Source organism: Syngnathoides biaculeatus, chromosome 8, assembly GCF_019802595.1.
Source record: "Syngnathoides biaculeatus isolate LvHL_M chromosome 8, ASM1980259v1, whole genome shotgun sequence".
NCBI classification, from domain to species: Eukaryota; Metazoa; Chordata; class Actinopteri; order Syngnathiformes; family Syngnathidae; genus Syngnathoides; species Syngnathoides biaculeatus.
Genome location: NC_084647.1, coordinates 17,365,298 through 17,378,441, shown reverse-complemented (window position 1 = coordinate 17,378,441; position 13,144 = coordinate 17,365,298). Strand labels below are relative to the sequence as shown.

General features: G+C 42.6%; 1 protein-coding gene across 1 annotated transcript in view; it reads right to left on the bottom strand.

Annotated features, from left to right (window-relative positions):
- Nucleotides 1–1,934: 1,934 nt before the first annotated feature.
- LOC133504770 (SR-related and CTD-associated factor 4-like) overlaps nucleotides 1,935–13,144 on the bottom strand; it is a 33,228-nt gene continuing 22,018 nt past the window's right edge. Inside the window, exons 17-18 of the mRNA XM_061827355.1 lie at nucleotides 3,572–3,713; nucleotides 1,935–2,637 (exon numbers count right to left, since the gene is read on the bottom strand). Coding sequence (XP_061683339.1) covers nucleotides 2,240–2,637; nucleotides 3,572–3,713 — 540 coding nt within the window. The 3' untranslated portion in view covers nucleotides 1,935–2,239. The remainder of the gene's footprint in view (nucleotides 2,638–3,571; nucleotides 3,714–13,144) is intronic.

The window sequence follows — 13,144 nt, the reverse complement described above, 5'->3', positions numbered from 1 at the left end:
ACGTCGGAGGAGATTACTGGATTACTTCAGGTCGCCCAGACGATGCATTATTTCCATTCGGCAGGTTGACTTATTTTTACACCTGTAAGAAGCAAGGAAGGCTTCCCTCATCATCATCATCATCAGAACGCTCAAAGGGCTGCGTGAGCTACGTGACGACAAAAATGCAACAATTTCACGCAGGCAGAGCACGCACGCATGCACGCACGCACGCGCACCGCCAGCATTGACGTCAGAACGTTTCCGCGCGTGCAAATGAAACGCAGCGAAATGAATGAGCGACCGACTCCGCGCGGTACGTGCGCGGACGCCACATTCCCGTTGCGACTCAAAGTGTCCACGCGGGAATAGACGTGCACGCGCACAGGGGTTATTTATCCTTGCCGCGACCGGGATAACGTCCCACTTCCGGGGTGCACTACGACTACGACTACGACGCTCCGTCCACGTACCTCGCGGTGCGCCGCCGGCGTCCATCGTGACATCGTCGCCCCGCGTTCCACGCGTGTTGCTTCCACGCAGCGGACGGGAGGAGAAGGGGGTGGTGGAGCCCCTCTCCCCCTGGTGGAGATGCGCGCAAGTGGATGCGCGTGGACGTCACGGGACGCGCGCAGCCAATCGCCGCCGATTCCTGGTTGACTTACTGACGGGCACGCGCGAGCAATTGTTGATTGTGTTGCAAAGAGGACGCGGCATCCCATAATATCACCCCCGACGCCACGCGCAAGCTTTTCCCCATGTATGGGGAAATCTTTTCTAAATATTGAACTATTTTAGATACTTGCAGAGACAGTGCAAATTATTTTAACATAGTTTGTGCCAACTACACGTTGAGTATTTTCTTTTCTTCTTCAAATGTCACAACTTAATTTGATGATCAAGAAGTGAGTCATTAAACAAGTAGTAAAACAAAATACAAATGTGAACAGCTGCCTGCTTTGGTAACGCAATCTCATATTATGCTTACACCAATGAGCAACTATAATAAAACAATGATTGTTCATATATACTGTATAAATAATTTTAAGTGATTGTTAAATGTACTTAAATAGATAAAAAATTAATTGATATATACTGTATATACAAATCAATAATCAAAATACATTAGATTTCTTAAAATTCATTTCAATAGGAACAGTTTTCAGGAAGCAGATTGTGAAAATGGGTGTTTTTAATTTTTTTTTCTTTTAATATTCAAAATCTGGTGAATTTTGTAACGTATAGTCATCAAAGTGAAAAAAAAAATAATTGTAGTAAAAGAATGAATTTTTAAAGTTTTTTATGCTATTCTAATTTAGAAAGGATTTCTTTATTTATAGCCTTTTTCATCCATCCATCCATCCACCCATTTTATTTGCCGCTTATCCTCACGAGGGTTGCGAGGAGTGCTGGAGCCTATTCCAGCTGTCACTGGGCAGGAGGCGGGGTACACCCTGAACTGGTTGCCAGCCAATCATAGGGCACATGGAGACAAATAGCCAAACACTCACAATCACACTTACGGGCAATTTAGAGTGTCCAATTAATGTTGCACGTTTGTGGGATGTGGGAGGAAACCGGAGTGATCGGAGGAAACCCACGTAGGCACGGGGAGAACATGCAAACTCCACACAAATGGGGCTGGGATTGAACCCGAGACCTCAGAACTGTGAGGCCAACGCTTTACCATCTAGCCTTTTTAATACTGCACAAAACAATTTGGGATCTCAACTTCGCTCTTGTGCATGGGAACAAGTTGAGTCGCTTTTATTTATTCATTTTCTTTACATTAAAACCAAATATAGGTCATTTAACTTAAGAGTAGCTAATGATTGCTTTTTTTAAAGGCCCACTGTTGTCGCAAATTTGTATCGAACGGAAATGGTTCAAAATAATGGCAGCGGTAAGCCAATAGGATGTCTTTCAAATCAAAGAAGGAGATCCAGTAGAATTGAAACTATTGTATTCTTTTTAATAACACCACATTATGATGCTATCCGACACACGGGAGTTGTTGTGCCGGTAGAGGGTGACACAAAAACAGAACAGATTTTTTTTTTCTTTTTGCCTCAAAAGGTGAAGAAGCAGAGTCGACAAAACAAAACACTTTGGGGCTTCTTCTAGACGTGAGCATTACCAAATTCATTTTCATTCAAATATACAAAAAGATGATGGACGGCAACTATGTACAGTATTTACAGCCAGATCTAACCCCCCAACCCCTTTGTTCTTTTTGATAGGACAACAACAACGGTGTTTATCACCAGCCTCCTCTGGGGAATCGGGGCGGGCCCCTGAAGCCCGGCCTCCCTCTGAAAGGCGGCCCCGCCCGACCCGCCATCATGCCGTCCGGTCGCAAAAAGGGGGGTCGGTGGACCACGGGGCTGCGAGGGGGGAACGGCAAGCTCATGCGGAACCTGTCCTGGGAGAACACGGGTCCTCCGGGCATCATGGGGTGGGGCGCATTGGGGGGCGAGAGGAAGGGCGGCACGTGAGGAGGAGGATGATGATGATGATGAGGAGGAGGAGGACGCATCGGCGGGAGACCCGGCGGGGGGGTCTGCGGGTTGATGGCGGGGCCCGTAGGGGAACCTAGCTGGAGGTCCGAGGGTTTGTCTCCTTCGCGGTCGACCATCATCTCTGTTGGATATTTGACACCTGCACAGAAGAGACACAAAATGAGCAATTTTAGACTTTTGTTGCCTCAACAATCGCTGCTACGTGAGTGGTGTCTAAAGTCCATATTCTGCTCGTTAAATATATCGCATTTGCATCAAAGGATTCAAACGAAAGCCTAATTTTTGAAAACATAACATACTGAATTACAACAAACTAAATGTGACATCGCACTTTATACTTAAGTGATTTATTGAAGCATGTAAAAACAAACAATGAAAAAGTGTCTACTTTTATTGGGGTTTCATGTTAAAGGTTAAACACAATTTTCCAATTTGACAAATGTCACAAGCTATCATTGGCCAAAAAGCAAAACCTCCTAACTGTAGGATTTAAATTTCACTCTGACAAACAGTAGTCTGCAAGAAAGGTTTTTTAGTTTTCTCTCAAAAAAAAAAAAAAAAAAGTAAATTTTCAACAAGACTTGGAAAAAAAAAAGAAGTAAAATCTCAATAAGACTTAAAAAAATATTTTCCTTTATGCCGTGGACAAATGGTTACCTCATCTAGCCCATACTTTTGCTACCAGGGATTCAAACCTCTTTTCCTGTGGGGCGTTTGCCCTACTTATACTCTGGCTTCCTCCCACATTCCGAAAACACGTTCATTCAAGACTGAATCGTCCTTAATGGAGACAAGTGATGCATTTTACGGTGGTCAGCAACCCGGTATCTAAGCCGAAGCGTCATAACTCCACATTCAGTACCAGAATGTGGACTAAATTGATCTTGACAATTGGATTTTGTGCCGTCCCCCCCCCCCCTCTTGCTCTTCTCCTGGCCGGTAAGTAGTAGAAGGCATGGGCCATGTCATTTGTCTTTTTAGAGTATGCCGCGGCTCGCTAAGAAAAAGCCACGGGCTGCAAATGGGCCTCGGGCTGGAGTTGAGACACCTCGGGGGTTCTGTGACTGCCCTACCTGCTGAAGTGGCTTCAGGCTGAATCTGCAGTGGGATCGGCATAGATCCCACCGATGGAGGCATGGACACAGGAGACAGCATGACAGGGGGTAGGAACACCGGTGGGCTTCCGATGGACGCCACCTGTTGGACGGCTGGAACCTGAAAGACAAAACAGGGCATTTTAAAGTCTTGCCAAGCAGCAACAACAGGAAACAAGAGTGGAAACACAAAACGCACAACTGGGCTTATAGGGCCACTTAAAAAAAAATTTTTTTAAAATGACGAAAGCCAGCAACATCATTTGTACATGAGATAAAAAAAAATAATAATAATAATAGAAGAAACAAAAAAAAAAACCTTGCATAAATTATGTAAAATGTGATCTTAAATTAACTAATTTCCAATTGTGGTATTTGTACTTTAATTCTACATCTAAACAAAATTCTCTAATATTTTTTTCTTGTTTATAATATGCAAATAATTTTAATTGCATAAATGAACCTTTGAAATAACTAATTTCTAGATGAGGTATAAAAAAAAAATTCAAGTATGTAAATTTGATCCAATAGGTTTTCTGAGAATGATTTGATCAGTTCTATAAATTAATACAAATATAAATTTCACTCATATACACGTTCTTCAAAAGAATAGAAAATTAATAACTTCGTTGCAGTTCATGAAAAACAACTAAAATAATGCAACAAGTAAGTAAAAGTTCCAGTCAAATCATGACCAAACCATTTATCTTTCGAGGCAAGCTTTTAAGAAACTTTAATTTTTAAGTAATCATTCAAAAGTAAAAAGAAGTTAACTGCTAAAAATGACAAAGCATGAAATATCATGGAAAGAATTCACGCCAAGATGACAGACAGCTTGCGCCTGGGAGGAGATTCTCTTTACATGAAGACACTTTTCTATATTGTTGTTGTTCTTGTCCAACTTCAGCCTGGAACAAGGACCTTTTGGAGGACTGTGATGTGTTTGGACCAACGGTACTACTGGTAAATCGAGTTGTGGGGGAATTTCCAGAACATATGTGATTGGAACCTTTTAGTTCAGGAACTAAAAAGTCTCTGAAAATATAGATACTAGAGCATAATACATAGAGAAAAATACACACAGTGGGGATAAAGTAAACAGTGGAATTTTGTTCTTGTGCTTCTAAGCTGTGCTTGGGAGGCACATTGTACATACTAGTTTTGGTCATTTTATTTGGCATGTTCCATACCACCTTCAGACCGCTACTGGTAAAAGTATTCTTTCATGTGTAATCACCAACACCAAGGACCAGTACCAGCACCACGGATACTTCTGATCCATAAAATCTCAATTAATACAATGGCATACATTTTTGAGCGGAGACCTTTTCGGCTGGCAAGAAGACTTGATCGATGTCATTTTTTTTTTTTTTCAAACAGTACTTCGAGGGTAGTACTTTCAAGAGGTCTTGGAACCTGTACAGCATGATTTCTAGAAGAGTCCAGAATTCAATCGATTGGAACTTTCTTGTTGTGGGAAGTACAAATACCAAGACGTAAAAAAGGCCGGAAATGCAAATTTATTGGCAACCTTCCAGTCCGAAGTAATGAGAATTAAATGGCCCTGGAACTTTTTGTAGAAAATGTTAAGCTTAGTTTATGCTTGATGGAAATACATTCTGCATGGAAATGAGACATATGGAAAAAGCCTAATACAACTTTTGAGCATTTATACTGTTTGGCTTGCCCCCACGATCAGGCAATAATCCCCCCGGCTGTAGGGGGCAGTGTGGAACATCATCACATTGGTACAAAAGACTTCTTTCCTTCAGCTGTTAAGAGCTCTTGTTAGTCTGCCATATTTTCCCATGCAGGACCTGAACCCAAATACTTCAACATTTTTCCAAGGAACTTTTAATTTGCGTACACCGCATACAGGGGGTGTGATTGCTACAATGACGTAATTTCACAGACCGGATCTCAGGAATGAGTCAAGCGTAAACCAAGCTTAATTGTTGCTTCTCCCATGTTGAAATAAGTAGCCGCGACATAAATATGTACCGTTCATGCGTCTCAGTCTATTTCCTGGTTTAAAAACTTTTTTTTTTTTAACTTTACAGGGCGCTTTTTAAGTGTTATTCAAGTGCAAAAATGTGAACCATTGTTTAGAGAATAATGCAAACATGACAGATATTTAGGAGGTTTACTGCTTGGAAGGTTTGTAAAAAGACTAAATGAAGCTCACACAACAGGATACTTTCCATTTTCTTCCATTATAGGTCGAACAAGGAGGCATCTAAAATTGGAACGTTTTAGCTACGATTGCCAAGAACGACGACTTCCAAGACCTTTGCTTTGGATTCCTGTAGCCCAGGGGTCTCAAACTCAATTTACCTTGGGGCCGCTGGAGGCAGAGTCAGGCTGGGGCTGGGACGCAGCCTCGGCGCACATGTACATATGTGGAATTTAAATTAGAAATTTAAAACAATGCTATCTTCTCAAACACCTTTTTTTTAAAAAAAAAAAAAAAAAAACACAAAAGAAGGTGATGAAGGACGTTAGTGTTTACAACTTGTGTGCAAAACTACAATAAAAAATTAAAAACTCCATGGCAACGCTGCTGTAACTTTCTCTCATTGAAAATTGTTTCTCTGCTTGCGTCAAGTCCGCTCGATGTCACACCCCCGATAGCCATCTACCTCACCGGGATTGGGCAGCTCGTCAGCTCCACACACAACACTGTAAATGTGCCATTCATATAAAAGTTGAGGGCCCAATATTAAGGTTGGGGCCACAACATATCATCTCGCGGGCCACCAATGGCTCGCAGGCCGCGATTTTGAGACTGAGCATTTTGAGGCAACAGCCATGGCAGAGAAATCAACACTCGTATATTTGCAACCCCCCTGGATCCCACCCTCAACTATTTCCCGAAAAACTCACCTTTTCATCTTTTGCTGCCCCCCCGCCCCCCACACACTTTCTGAACAACCTAAGGCACAGGTGTCAAACTCAAGGCCCGGGGCCCAGATCCGGCCCGCCACGATTTTTATCTGGCCCGCGAAGCTGAATCTACATTTCCATAATTCTTGTAAAAAAAATCGGGACTAAATTTCAAATTGTCGTGTTGTGACATGACAATCATTAATCGCATCCTTCAAACAATATGCCGTCGTACCAAGATTGATCCCGTCACACAAACCAGAAAAAAAATCTAAAAACGCAAAGGCAGATGATTGGCTATTCGGTCGCTTTTTTTTCCCCCCAGCCTCTGGATTGGCTGCAGTTCTGTTTTGCATCACAATCTTGGAGCCGGCGGCTCAGTCCAACTTGGGAGTTGGCCACACGTCAGAATTTCACATTGGAAATAAACAACAGGATTAACAACGAGGCGGCACGGTGAAGCAGCTGTAAAGCGATGGCCTCACAGTTCTGAGGAACAGGGTTCAATCAATCCCGGGCTCGCTTGTGTGGGTTTTCTCCAGGAACTCTGGTTTTCTCCAACATCCCCAAAACATCCATTCATTGGACACTCTAAATTGCCCCGAGGTGCGATTGTGAGTGCGACTGTTGTGTCTCCATGTGCCCTGCGATTGGCTGGCAACCAGTTCAGGTCGTACCCCGCCTTGTGTCTGTTGATAGCTGGGATTGGCTCCAGCACTCCCACAGACACTTGTGAGGATAAGCGGCTAAGAAAATGGATGGATTAACGTTGATGATTGCCTGATTTCTAAGGTGATCAAATCAAAGAAGGGGGAAAGTCACTCTTTACATACTCCACACTACACAACGGTTTCGAATAATCGTTCCGAGACGTCCGATGATCTGCCCTTGTCGGACTTTATTCAGAAGACAGCAAAAATGACCAAAACTGGCACAGTTCTTGGTATGTTTGCAAGACAAAGATAACGAACTGTGTTGGCGAACTTGCTGGGAGAGATTACGGTTTGTGGGTGGGAGAATCTCCTCACGAAGCCAAGCTTGTATTGCAGTGTACATTCCACTTTCTTTTGTTTTTTCAAAGTATTTCGACCCCAAGACGTATGAGCAAAAACTAGTAACGACTGGATGATGATGAACAGTATATTTAGGCTACTCAAGATATTGTTCTTTCCTTTGGAGGGTGGGATCTGCAGCTGCGAACATGTTTGGAACTTTTCGGTTCAAAGTACAAATACTTTCCCGACCTTTATCTTTTGCTATACACAAAATGTTCTGAGCAATTAGTACAGGGATGTGTACTGTCGTATATTCACAGGGCCTTTATTCACTGGAAACTCACCTATTTGCTGTTTTTATGTACCATCTTGATGGCAAGGAAATACAGGAACCCGTTAGGTTAAGACGCTCTCGACCTAAGACGTTGCGACTTTACAAGGCCCGTCCCGCGTACGCCATTTTGTCTCACTAATGCTTGTCCGTATTTGTGCGCCGGGAGTATCTTTGCATTTTTCGCCTTCCTTTTTAGACAGTATCACCCCAAAGAAGAAAGCTGTCTCTTTTAAAAATGCTTCTGCAGCCAAAAGAAAATCCATTACCATGGAAACGAAGCTCAAGATCACGAAAAGTTTGGAGAAAGGAGACACACCAACACCACCGTAGCTTCCGTCGGTCGACCATGGTGACAATTATTAAAGACAACGCCCGTATTTTAGCGTATGTGGAGGGTTCCGGTCCGATGTCAGATACAATGATCCTAACGATCTTTGATACTTGTCAAGGATTGAGGATCAGGTTCCTTTGCAATAGCTAAGCACAACCTCCCCTTCTTCTCCATCCACCTCTCAACAGTAACGCTTAAGTACATCATCTTGTTTATTTCAATGTATTTGCTTTTTTTTTTAAATACAAGGCAGCACGTTGGATCAGCTGGAAAGTGTAGGCCTCACAGTTCTGGGGTCCTGGGTTCAATCCTGTACGTGCCTGTGTGGAGTTTGCATGTTCTCCCCGTGCCTGCATGAGTTTTCTCCAGGCACTCCAATTTCCTCCCAAATCCCAAAAACATGCAACATTAATTGGACACTCTAAATTTCCCCCGAGGTGTGATTGTGAATGCAACTGTTTGTTTTGATGTGTCCCGCGATTGGCTGGCAACCAGTTCAGGGTGTACCCTGCTTCCTGCCCGTTAGCAGCTAACCCTCGTAAGGATAAGCGGCTAAAAAAATGGATGATGTTTTTTTATACGAAGTGTTTTGATGTAAATTCTGACTTTAATGGTGGAATGCGACAAGTCGAAATCAGAGTTAAGTCGCGACTGTATCAACGGATCTCAGTCGCAGTCTGAGGACTCCCTGTATTTAATTGACCTTCATCAACAGAGGAGTCACTGGCAACCATTTTATGACATCTATAGACTTCCTTCTCGAGGTGTCAATTACTTGGAAACTTTTGGTATAGTCCCAAGAACCGTTCACAACCCCTAACCAGTACAGGGGTTCACAGTACTGTTTTCGTATAGACTGGAGCTAGAAATATTTGAAACAAAATGCTTGGACCACAGGGAATTTTTCTGAACATCTTTTTAGCTTAAAAAATAAATAAATAAATAAAAATCAAACTAAAGGTTCTCAGAACGTAAGAAAGCAGAACAAACTGAGTAGACCACACACTGCTTTCTTATTTCATGATATAATCAAATTTTTGGGCATCACAAAAGAAAAAAAAAACCAATAATCACACTCTCCAGTTGATGATAAAATCAGAGTTTGTGTGGAGCTTCCTTGGCGTGTTTGGATCACAGGTACAACAGGTATTGTCTAAATGTAGACTGGTCAAGCACATCCACCTCACAGTGGTTGGTGGGGGTTTCAGTCTGGGCTCTGGCCTTGGGTGGAGTTTGTTCTCCCCGTGTTGTTGCAACTTCCTCCCACACATCAAATTGTGTAGAAGACCTAGCTCATTGTTTAACTTGGAAATACATGTTTACTGCTGCAATATTTCACTGGAACGTGAAGCGTTGCTATGTCACACTAAATCATCGAACGCTTGTGGGATATAAAACAGAGAAATGACATCTTCACTTCACCCTTTCTGGATTTAATTTGTTATTTTGACAAGGCCTGTGAAGTATTTCTCCGACGAGAACAAAATCATGGTACAAGGAATTATTAATACCCAACGATTGTAACATTTCAGTCTGTGAACCCCGGTCATAAATAGATGAACAAACGGTTAAGATATTTACAGTAGAAGGAAGATAAGTTATCATTCATGCTCTGATGTCATTGCCCCTATACGAACATTCATATGGGCTTGTTAAAATGCACTCAAAGCTACGATCCAATACAACAGCATCATATATATTTTTTCTTCTATTAAATGATTCCTTTGCTTATATTTGAACATTAGATTGTGCAGGCATCCCTAAATTTTAATTAAATGACTGCAAATGTATACGCAAGCACTTTGGTGGCACATTTACTAACTTTCTTTCATACATCCGATGCGAGATTTCTCTCGTTTACTTTTGTAATGAAGCTGATTTTCACAGAAACTACACCTTTATTTATTTATATTTTATTTTATTTATCACCACGAAGTAATTACATTATAGGTGACATGCAAATTCAAGGGTACATGATCTTGGGGTTGGCCAACATTTGAATATCCGAGGTTTGTGTTATCGTGAGTCAAATAACACTAGATTAAGTTGTCCAGTTTTAAACATTTCATTTTTAATGATTTCTTTATTTGGCGCGCAAGAATATCTAATTAATCCAAGTTTTCAAAGCTAGAACTGAGAAAACATACACGGCGCAGATTCCCTGAAACATACAAAAAGCACTTGTGTGCAAATATTAAAGGTCAAGTGTCATGAAATGGATGATTTTTTTGTATGTTATTAATGAAAAAAAAAAAAAAAAAACGGCAGCAGGAATGGACCCGTATGTTTTTTCACCACCCAACATGATTTTGACATACATGACTTTTTGTCTCTCCCGCCATGAAAATCCTCTCGGGTGATTTGTTTTCGACAACTAGAAGGAAGTGACGGTGGAGACAGGTGCCCGCTCAAGCAGACTCGTTTGTTTCTATTACTTTTACCTGCGGGACGATAGCTCGTTGTTCCTTCGTGTTAGCCAAAATGACGGCTCGTTGCATTGCTGGATATTGCTTGAACACTCGGGAGGATGGATTTACTCTTCACACGTTTCCAAGAGACTCGGTTCATCGTGAAAAATTGATTGCACTGGTGCAAGGGAAAAGAGGTTCGTGGGTTCCAAATGACAGGTATTTGTGTATACAGCTACTAAAAAAAAAAAGTTTCGGGGGGACCACATAATCCGTTTCTCATAACGTAACAAAAGATCCGCGTACAGGGGTGCTAAATGTGTCTATGTGCGCGTCGGGCTCACCGGCGAAGGATGCCACGTTGGGCTCGCGGACGGTGGGGGCTATGAACAACGCTGCCGGCAATGGCGCACTCTGCTGCGTGCGACAATGCCGTAATGCAGCCCAGACCGGCGCCGTGATAAGCCACCTCGGCGATGAAAATGAGCCACCGAGCCAGGCTCACGGATAGCGGTGGGTATGAACAACGCTGCCGGCAATGGCATACTCAGCCGGGAGCGACGACAACGCTGTAAAGTGACTGCCGGATCCGGCTTCGGCTGGGGTGACTCATTTTTGGCGCGGGCAGCTTTATGGTGTTGTCGTCGCACGCGTCCGAGTGCACCAATTCCGGCAGCGTAGTCCATAGCTGCCCCCGTCTGCGATAAACAATGCTGTTGACAATGGTGCACTCAGCCACGAGCGAGAACGCCGTAAAGCAGCCCGGCGCAGCGCTGCAACGGGCAACCCCAGCTCGGTGCCAACCCGGCCAAAGCTGTGATCGGCTCGTCGCACCCGGGCTGCATCGTTGTGATCGCTCGCGGCTGAGTACGCTACATACTGTCATACTGTTAGGGAGTCTGTTGTTAGAAGTGATCCGCATATCATCTATATATGGCTCGAAACAATAGGGTAATATTGCCCCAGACACTTTACTCGATTGTGAGATGTTCTCTTCTTCAAAAAGAGCTTCCGTGTTTGAACGGGCGTCTCCCAGAGTAGGGGCCACATCGTGTTTTCAATGGCGAATGTACGGGTTGACGTCACAGACAAAAAATGAAGCCAATATAGCGACCGGTTGGATGTCGAATGAGACTTTGCGCGTGGTTGACATGCTCTCCGCTCAATTTTTTTTGTGTAGACATTGAAGTGAATAATGTTATATGTATTTTAGAATGTTTATAGGAATGCCACTTGACCTTTAAGTACCAGAACAATCTAATGAGATTTAAAAAGATGTATTAAAATATAGTAATGCTTAGTTTTGATTGTCAGGTTAGAGGTAATTAAGCACGTTATGTTTTAAGGCAGAACGGTGGATCAGCTGGAAAGCGTTGGCCTCACAGTTCTGAGGTCCCTGGTTCGATCCCGTAGCCCATCTGTGTGGAGTTTGCATGTTCTCCTCGTGTCTCTGTGGGTTTTTTCCGGGTACTCCGGTTACCTCCCACACCCCAAAAACATACAACATTGGACAGCCTAAATTGCCCCTCGGTGAGATCGCGAGTGCGGGTGTTTGTCTCAATGTGTGCCCAGCAATTGGCTGCCTCCTGTCCGTTGACAGCTTGGATAGGCTCCAGTACTCCCGCGACCCTCGTGAGGATAAGCGGGTAAGAAAATGGATGGATGGACTGTTTTAAAGTAGTGGTAGCGCAAAGGTAACATTTTAACAAATATAGTTACACTCAAGAGCTTTAAGTGGGTTAAACTGTTTTTGTTAACACACTTAGTATGAATTTATTTTATATCTGACTTAAATCTGCATTTAATTTGAAAACCAACTAACTGGAACCTGTGCTGTATAATTTCAGTACTTTTATAGCTGCAATAAATAAGTTATAAAGACAATTGTACAAACATACACCAACACCTCTTAAAGCCGGCACCTTCACTTGCTAAACAAAGAAGTTTCATCTGTGGAGGCAGATCACAGATCCTCTCTCATTGCAAGGGCGACTTCCTCTGTGCGGGGCAGGCGGACACATACGCGCGCTCACACCGTGGAATTGGAATAAAGCCACTGGAGTTCAATGAATAAAACATTTGTATCACGTCAAGCCCCCTCCCCCACTCCATTTAAGATAGACAATCCAGCCAATTGAGCCAAGAGAAGAAAGTGTGAAAGAAAATGGCACTAATGTTTTTAGTCGAATCAATCAATGCAAAATATTTTTAAAATAACCCTCATGTCTTTAATAACTGCAAAAAAAATAAAATAAAGACATTTTAAGGTTAGACAACTAGTGCACAAATTAGCACAAGATTAGGTTTAACATGTTCATTTTGTTTAAATGGGGCATAGAGGGAATATTACTTCATATAATGAATAATGTAGAGGTCAGCACATGCTGGATAACTCAATGTTAAACTGCTAATGAAGAGGTAATGAATAAGTCAAAAATGGCAAGCCAACACTTTTTCACATTTGCTGTCATTGATAAAGGTTTTTGCATATTATTTAACGCAATACACCCCCCACATATAAGGGAATGTATCATGTCTGTTCATTTATGAGTCTGTCACAATACGAATCTATTCTGGACTTGTGTGAGTATTCAGTTTCAT